Source organism: Buceros rhinoceros, unplaced genomic scaffold, assembly GCF_000710305.1.
Source record: "Buceros rhinoceros silvestris isolate BGI_N320 unplaced genomic scaffold, ASM71030v1 scaffold21500, whole genome shotgun sequence".
Lineage (NCBI taxonomy): Eukaryota > Metazoa > Chordata > Aves > Bucerotiformes > Bucerotidae > Buceros > Buceros rhinoceros.
Genome location: NW_010391568.1, coordinates 9,192 through 18,022, shown reverse-complemented (window position 1 = coordinate 18,022; position 8,831 = coordinate 9,192). Strand labels below are relative to the sequence as shown.

Here is an 8,831-nt window from a genome sequence, read left to right as displayed (position 1 = left end):
GTGCCGCCAGCCTGCTGTGGTGGGTGGCACGTGTGTACAACAGCCTCAGGCCACAGCCGGGGACCAGGGCGGCTGCTGTTTGCCTGTGTGCTCACACCTGGAGCAGAGAGCTCTTGTCTGCCTGGACTTAAGACAGCCTGAGCAATGCAGTAGTTAAAGCAGGTGGCTGTGAGTACTGTCTCCTTGACTTCGGGAAATTAATTAAATTTATTGCCAATTAATAACAGAGTAGGATAGTGAGAATTGAAAACAAAACTAAAATCACCTTCTGCCCACCCGTCCCTTCTTCCTGGGCTCAACTTCTCCCCCAGCTCCGGTCCTGCTTGCGCGGCCTGCCTTGGGAAGAGAGCGGAGCCTGCCTGCCGCCAGCCTGCTGTGGTGGGTGGCACGTGTGTACAACAGCCTCAGGCCACAGCCGGGGACCAGGGCGGCTGCTGTTTGCCTGTGTGCTCACACCTGGAGCAGAGAGCTCTTGTCTGCCTGGACTTAAGACAGCCTGAGCAATGCAGTAGTTAAAGCAGGTGGCTGTGAGTACTGTCTCCTTGACTTCGGGAAATTAATTAAATTTATTGCCAATTAATAACAGAGTAGGATAGTGAGAATTGAAAACAAAACTAAAATCACCTTCTGCCCACCCGTCCCTTCTTCCTGGGCTCAACTTCTCCCCCAGCTCCGGTCCTGTCCTCCGCCCTGAGCTGTGCAAGCGGTCAGGCCCTGGGGGTTGTGCTCAGTCCATCACGCGTCTCTGCTGCTCCTGGGTCCAGTCCATCACGCGCCTCTGCTGCTCCTTCTTCCTCACGCTCTGCCCCCGCTCCAGCGCGGGTTCCGTCCCGCGGCAGACGGTCCTCACAAACCTCTCCTGCACGAGTCCTTCCCACGGGCTGCAGTTCTTCACGCACTGCTCCGGTGTGGGTGCCCCGTGGGGTGACGAGTCCCGCCAGCAAAGCTGCTCCGGCGCGGGCTCCTCTCTCCGTGGGTCCACAGGTCCTGCCAGGAGCCTGCTCCTTCGCAGGCTTCCCACAGGGTCACAGCCTCCCTCGTGTCTCCACCTGCTCTGCCTCCAGGGGGACAGCCTGCCTCACCGTGGGTCTACACCACAGGCTGCAGGGGAATCTGCTCCCGGGCCCGGAGCAACTCTTCCTCCTCCTCTTTATTCACTGACCTTCGTGTCTGCGGGGCTGTTTCTCTTGCATGTTCTTGCTCCTCTCTCCTAGCTGCTGTGCAGTGTTTTTTACCCTTTCTTCACTGTCTTATCAGAGACGTGCTACCACCATCGCTGATGGGCTCAGTTTTGGCCAGTGGCTGGTCAGTCTTGGAGCTGTCTCTGTCCAGCATGGGTGCAGCTCCTGGTGTCTTCTCCAGAAGCCACCCCTGCAGCTCCCCTCTGCTACCATGCAAACCCAATACAATTTTGTTCCTCCTTAGGTCCCCTAAATCTGCTGTGTGAGTCCGAATCTGAACCCTGTTGTGAGGGTTTTGAGCCATGGCTTTTTCATTGTGCCTGGAACAGAGAGTTAGAGCAGCAGTTAGAGAGAGAGAGCCCAAAACAGAGGGAATGTGCTTCCCCCAGAGGAAAAGGCCTGTTGTGTCTGACCCATGGACTCTTACCTGCAGGTTATGACTGTCCGGCTACTGAAGGGATCTTTGAGTATGCAGCAGCTGTGGGAGGAGCCACCATCACCGCAGCCCAGTGCCTGCTGGACGGCAAGTGCAAGGTAGCAATTAACTGGCCTGGAGGGTGGCATCATGCAAAGAAGTAAGAAAACAATCTCTTCCCTTGTGTTTTCTCACCTGATGTCTGAACCCAGCCTCCTAGCTCCCAGCCTCCCTGCAAACCCTCCGGGTGTGGTGATCCAGCTGGAAGAGAGAGCAAGGGGTGAGAGGGGTGAGGGAAGGCCAGGGCTGGATAGGAAAGAAGCAGAGTGTAGGGCAGAGGTCTGAGAGTCAGCTGGTCACTGCCCAGTCCTGGTGATACCGTGGGCTTCAGTACGGTGTGATGGGTGTGAGGTGGGTGTTTGCAGAGGTGTCCTGCCATCCATCCGTCCTCTGAGAGTTCGAGTGAGGCTTGATCTTGAGTCCATGGAGAAGGGCTGAGGAGAGGCCAACAGTTGGTGTTGCTTCCAACTCAAGAGAACAGGAACACAGCAACATGTTGTCCAAATTGTTTTGTGCGGTGTTTTTGGTCTCTTAATAAGAGGTCTGAAACAGTGCAGCACTGACCTCTGGGTTTCCCCATGCTGTTTGGTGGCTATTTGGACCAAGCTGTAATGGCAGTAATGATCTTCCAGAGCAACAGGAGAGGGAGTAAAAATTTCTTACCCAGGTCCTGTCACTCTGCAGTGGTAAAATAATCTGTTTCCATGTCTTCCCTGTTTTCCATGGGTGTATGTTTTATTTTGTGTCCCCTGTACCCCAAAACATGAGACCTCTCTGCAAACACAGATAGGACAGCACCCTTCCTTGTCCCCAGCTAACCAGCCTTTGCAGCGCTGTTCTGTTTCCCAGGGGAGCCCCAGAAACCAGCGTGAACCACATTGTCTAACCCTAGCTGCTTGCACATGAGCATACAGATCTCTCTTCTTGCTCCAGTGACTTTTCTGACCTGGCAGAGCCACTCTGGAGCTGTGACAGTAGTGTGCAAATGCCAGCGACGGCAATGTCTCGTCAGGACCTTTTTCCTGGTCAGCACTTCGCTGAACATGGGTTCAGCTACGGCTTGCTGAAAAAGGAGAGGGTTTCGTGTGGCCGAGCTGAGCCCTCTTGCTCTTTGCAGGTGGGGTGGCTTTTGAAAACTCTTCTATTCTCTTTTATCTTCATTACGTGGTTTATAAAATGCTTGTGACAGAAGAAATCTTGGCCATGCTTTGAGCTGCTCCTGACCCCTCCCTCGGTCGCTGATGGGCCTCAGCCAGGCTCTTCATCCTCCTCTGTGCCCCTGCACCGTGGACACTTACGAAGTAAAAGTGACAGCGCTGTGATCCGTGGCGATTGCATTGGCGATATTGTACCTCACAGATAGTGTTTTCACAGAGATGAAGCTTCTGGCTTCTGTTACCTGAACGATGCTGTCTTGGGGATCCTGCGGCTGCGCCAGAAATTTGACCGTGTCCTTTATATCGATTTGGATTTGCATCATGGGGATGGTAAGACCCTTTGCAGAATGCAAACTGCGCAGCTGCACAGACACGGGGAAGGGAATGGAAGAAGCCAAGGCCGGTGCTTTGTCTCCTTTCAGTACAGTCAAGTTACCTCAATCCATTTCTGCCTTCACTTGCTTTATGGATTTGCCCTGTGCTGCTCATCAGACCTCTCTTGAGGGTCTGGGCAGTGGTCTTGTACCTCTAGCAGCAATCAGTATATTCCCATTCCAGTAATCCCCTCTCCAGCAAAGCTTCCTCCAGTCCCTTGTCTCCCATCCTGGCAGAACAGCTGCTGACAGCACCTAATTTTTTGGTGCCACCAGTGCAAGAGGGGAGCAGTCAGTAGTAAATGGTGCTTTTAAAGGAAGGCTTGATGCTATAAAACTAACACCAGAGCTGGCCTTGTCAAAACTGTTCTCTCCTTCAGGGACATTATTTCAGCAGCGTTCAACATTTCCTGCTCTCCTGTATTTTATGGTGTGTTTCATTTTGCTGCATTTTCCCCCTACGCTTGGTTTTCTGTTGAGTTTCCTGTCACTTTTTTCCCCACCCCTACTATTTTAATATATCTTTAAGGGGGGAAAAAAAAAAAGACATGTTGAACCGCAACATTGCTGAGAAAAAGCGAGAGAGCCTGGTAGTTCTGATTCTAATCAGAGCCAAGCTCTGTCCCAAGGCATCCCCACTCGGCTCCCTCCCCCAGCCTTGCCGGCCAAGGAGTGCAGACGAGTGCTGCTGATATGGGCATTGGGCCGAGGTGTCGAGATCCATCCAGTGTTACTGAGCGTGAGACCCACCAAATTCATTTCAGTTGTGACCTTTGCTGCAAGTGAATCCGAGTCTCTGCTGATTAAGGGTGGATTTATTGAGCCACATCTGTTTTTCTGCTTTCTTCATTCTCTTCTGGCTCGCTCGCTCGCTGCCCCAGGTTTATCAGGTGGCTCATTTGTGTGTTTAGGCTGTTATTTATGTGAATGAGACATGAAAGCTTTTTTCTCTTCCCTTTCCTGATAGGAGTTGAAGATGCCTTTAGCTTCACCTCGAAAGTCATGACTGTTTCTCTGCACAAGTTTTCGCCAGGATTTTTCCCAGGCAAGTTGAACGTTTGAGGCTTGTGCTAACGTGGTTCATAGATCACCGACAAGGCCTCAGCAAAGGCAAGTCCTACCCCTTCTGTGCAGCAGAGGCATCTCGCAGCCTCCCGTGTTGACCCAGGAGAAGGAAAGAGGGAGGAACTACATGCTTGGCATTTCCACCTTTCTGGTTGTGGGCAAGCTCTGGGCAGAGCCACTGCTGGGCGGCCTCCTGCAGCCCTTGAAAGGTATGAGACAGGACGGGGCCGAAGGCGAGAACCAGGCCCATCCAGCCTCTCCTTTGCTAGTGGTGGCAAGTGGACTTCTCCGTAAGCATGCCAAATGCCCTGGCTCTCTGGTCTCGTCTGTGACGTCCCACGTGTTTCTCTTGCTGCTCATCCCCTCTCCTCCATAATTGACCGTGGGCTGTTTCTGTGTTGCAGGCACCGGCGATGTCACTGATGTTGGCCTGGGGAAAGGTCGCTATTACAGCGTGAATGTACCTATTCAAGATGGCATTCAGGATGAGAAATACTATCAGATCTGTGAAACGTAAGCCCCCTTGTTTTGATGCGGTTCACTTGGATGGGATTTTAGAGAACAGAGACTGCACAGATTTTGTTTGTTTACTATTTTTAATTACAGGCCTTTCTTAAGGCTTGCCCCTTCCACTGTTACAGTTTTTGATTATGACGAACATGGATCTTAAGAGGTCTCGGAGCTCTTGTCCAAATCCTTAGGTCAGCTGAATGTACAGAGGCATTTGTGGTGTCTGGAGGGTCTCTTAGTCATGCACGAGTCAGCCTTGTATATTTGAGACTGAGAAGGGGCAAGTACTTTTTACCTATGAACTTAGGCCTAAACGCTTTTTCTTCAAATAAATGCTCTAACTCTGACCGTCTGTGAGATATATGCTTGGGGCTGAGCTAGAAGTGTTTTCTGAGCACCTTTTGTCTGTGCTGGAAGAATGAAAGGCTGAATGTCTGCCGTGTGGTAATGGACCTCACAAGCCATTGCCCTTGTCAAAACTGGGCTGCAGGGCTTGTTCTCTTCAAGGGAAGAGGAGCCTCACCACAGGGCTGTAGGATGTGGTAGCACAGCTGCCTCTCTGCTCTTCACACTTGAGGGCTGAAACCTCTCCAGACCTGTAGCCCATTAGGGCAGTCATACTGTGGCTGTGCCTCCTGCTAGCTTGTTGGTGCTTGTCACTGCTGGGGGTAGAGCAGCCCTCTTCCTGCTGGAGGGTGAGTTTCCCACAGGCAGGGCAGCTTTAGGGGCTGAGCAGGGGTTAGGAGCCCAGTCAGGAGTAGCCTGTTGCATGGATTCTTTGTTGAAGGACATCAAAACCTATCATAGGCACTGCGTCCCAAACCCATGGTGGGATTGGAGTCCCAGACTCACTCTGACATGGGTTTCTGCAGGCTGACTACACCTTGTGTCGAGCATTTTCTTGTACGCTTCTGCATCCCCTGCTGGTAAGAGGAGGTCTGCTCCTTGGCAGCCCTCTGCTGCTTGTCGAGGCGCTCCCAGATCAGGCCCTCCTGGAGCAAAAAGCCGGAGAGATGCTGTGCAAAACAGTCTCGCCTTCCTCGGTGCCAGAGAGGACCGTCTCCGCAGTCTCTGTGGAGGCTGATTTGGTGCAGCGCAGCAATACAAATAAATGGGGAGGAAGTTTGCTCTTGGTGTCTTGCAGCATGTGTGCTTCGTACTTCCCTGAACTTGTTGGTTAGCCGGGGAACAGAAAGAGAGCAGAACGTCCCCTTTGCACGTGTCAAAGGAGTGTGCAGCCCAGACTGCATGGTCCTCACTGGCCACGTTCTGCCCTGGCTCAGTGATGGGGCTGCCATTCCCCTGGAGCCAGCTGTCACAGGTCAGAGGTTTCTGTGCAGCTGTGAGGCCGTGAGAGATCTTCACTGTGCTCTTGGTGCATCTTGATGCAAGGTCAGATGTCTGACTGCATTGCAAGAGTTCCCAGACAAGCTTGGAGCTCTGATGGTGTGACTGAGCTGGTCTCCCTGAGGGATGCTGCCACACGGGGAGGAGCCCCATTCTCACTGCCTTACTCTTGGCTGCTCACCCCTTTTACCCCTTTTCCTTGCCACGAACCAGTTGAGGGAGTTAACCTAGCAGAAAACTAACCTTGCTAAGCAACTTTCTGCGAGTTCAGGTCTCTGTAACGACACACTGTGGGATCAAAGCAGCTCCATCATAAGCAAAAGGAAGGAGTGGGAAGTATGGGTGGAAGGGACTACCTGCTGCTGTATGGTCCGTTTAGCTTTATTGTCAGCTTAAGCTTGTAGCCTGCATGCGTGTGAGGGTTCGGCAGCATCCGGATGGGTCTGTGGCTGCAGAGCAGAGCAGTCCTGCTGATTGCCTGAAACACCAGAAAGAATTACTCTGTTCCTGAGCACAGTGTGGGGCAAGAAGGGGGCTAAGCCATCCTTATGAATTAACAGTGGTCCCAGCAGCTAGAGACAAATGCTGTTGTGTCAAGCTTTACCTCGTGATCAGGGATCTCAGAGGACAGCATTCTCCCAAGGATGACCCCAGTCAAGTATGGCTACAATGTTGTGTCATTTAGGCGATGTCTGCAATGTGCTTTGGAAATGAAAAGCCCTGGAAGAGAGCGAACTTTGTTTAAAACTCCTCATGCAGCCAGTAAAAATCTGCAGGGATGAGCTAAAAGGCTCTTCTCCGTCCTCACTGGGAGACCTTGCTGAGCAGCAGTAGGAAACCTCGGCCTGAAGTGAGTTTCACTGAGGGACATAGTAGAAGAACTTGTAATAGTGATTGTGTTTTGGTGGAAGTGGCTGTCCTTGCACAGTGAGATCGGTGAGGCGGCAGGGAACCCCTAGTCTTTGCTAGCAAGAGGTAAACCTTCATTTCTATGTTATTTCACGTGCATCTGTCCATTTCTGGTGGATCCAGAGGGAAGGTAAGGCTTCCTAGGGGAAAAGTGAGCTGTTTGAACTGGGCCATGTCACCTGTCCGTCTAGCAAAAGTGGAGGAGCCTGTCTGAGGGACATGGGAGCAGGGGGACAGAGAGAGCTCACAGGAGTGAGATGTGCTTGCAGAGGTCTGAGTGCAGGCAACAAAGGACCTCACCAGCAGCAGAAGCCAAGCATCAAGAAGCCCTACAGTGTTTGAAGAAAGCCGTTTAGTTCTTAATCTGGGGAAGGGTAGTGCAGCATGGGCCGTGGGCAGAGGTGGAAGCCCCTCTCATCCACCCCATCCTCGACATCTGCAGAAGAGAGGCTGACTTTGGGTCCGCTTCAAGAAGGAAGCTTATGCTGATTTGACTGCTTTTTCTTTGACAGTGTGGTTTTCACCATCTGCCTCAGTTTGCTCAGCTTGGTGGGACTGTGTGGACAACATGGCCTGGTAGCCATCAAAACATGAGTGGTGTGTGTAGTTGTTGGCTGCCAGGCCCTGGGGTGCTGGGGCCAGGCGCTCGGCACCTTCAGCCTGTGCTGCTGTTCCCAGGGTGAACACGAATACTGGATGGAAATCCCATTTTCCTCCAGGCTCACACATTTGGTCTGAGGGTGATTGATTTTTTTTTTCCAGAGTGGTGGGTTGTTTTTTTTTTTTTGTCACCGGTTGAATTTTTTTTTCCCTGTGGTGCCTGTATCAGGCACTCAGAAGTGAATTTGTGGTGCTTGTAGACCTGATGGCCTCAGCCCTGTCTTGGCAGACCAAGGAGCTCAGTGGAGTTCCTTGCCCGGGTGCAGTGACTGGCTGAGTTTCTTGGAGTGAGTGCTGGTAAGTGCAAACTCTTCATCGCGGGGAAGCAGCACTCTGGTTTGGCACCGCAGTGGTTTCTAATTGGGTATCAGATAAGAACTGGTGATGCCTGGGTCCTCTTAACCAAGGCAAAAGCATTTATTCCAGGAATCACATCTGGTTTTACTTTAGCAAAATAAAAATGCTGTTGTGAAAGGAACGTGTTTTTTCTCTGTTGTTTGCCTTGTTTGGACTTTGAAGTGCAGTGCTGGGAACAGGGCTATTCCTTTTGTGGTGCTGGTAATAGTAAAAATCTCCTGAAGCAAAGCCAAGTGTCTGATGTGTGAAATCACTTTCTGCAGGAGAGAATACTTCTAATGAACTATTGCCAGGACACTGGCCCTGCTGCACCCCAGCATTCGCTAGAGCTGAGGGAAATGTATTTCTGCCTCAAGAGCTCTATGGGAGAGAGGAGAGCGAGAACCTAGACCGAGCCTTCCTTTGTTCACCCGGTCCTGGACTGAGTTTAGGATTGTTGTTTCAACAGTCTCTGCTCTTCACTGTGACTTTTACAGGGGAGAAAAGCCCCTGGATTTGGCTTGCGGCCCTTCTGAGGGACCCCTCTGAGCCGTGTTTGCAGTAACCACCATCACTTCTCTCCACAGCGTGCTGAAGGAGGTGTACGCCGCGTTCAACCCCGACGCAGTTGTGCTGCAGCTGGGGGCAGACACCATTGCCGGAGATCCCATGTGCTCTTTCAACATGACGCCCGAAGGAGTGGGCAAGTGCCTGAAGTACGTCCTGCAGTGGCAGCTGGCAACTCTCATCCTGGGAGGAGGTGAGTGCAGGCGTGTCCTGCTGTTCACGTCCTGCATGACCAGCAGCTTGTTCAGCA

The 8,831-nt window shown here is 52.0% G+C and overlaps 1 protein-coding gene across 1 annotated transcript in view; it reads left to right on the top strand.

Moving 5' to 3' along the window:
• HDAC8 (histone deacetylase 8) overlaps positions 1-8,831 on the top strand; it is a 19,000-nt gene that overhangs the window by 2,229 nt on the left and 7,940 nt on the right. The window contains exons 3-7 of the mRNA XM_010142384.1: positions 1,615-1,756; positions 3,031-3,143; positions 4,155-4,232; positions 4,657-4,765; positions 8,602-8,774. Coding sequence (XP_010140686.1) covers positions 1,615-1,756; positions 3,031-3,143; positions 4,155-4,232; positions 4,657-4,765; positions 8,602-8,774 — 615 coding nt within the window. The remainder of the gene's footprint in view (positions 1-1,614; positions 1,757-3,030; positions 3,144-4,154; positions 4,233-4,656; positions 4,766-8,601; positions 8,775-8,831) is intronic.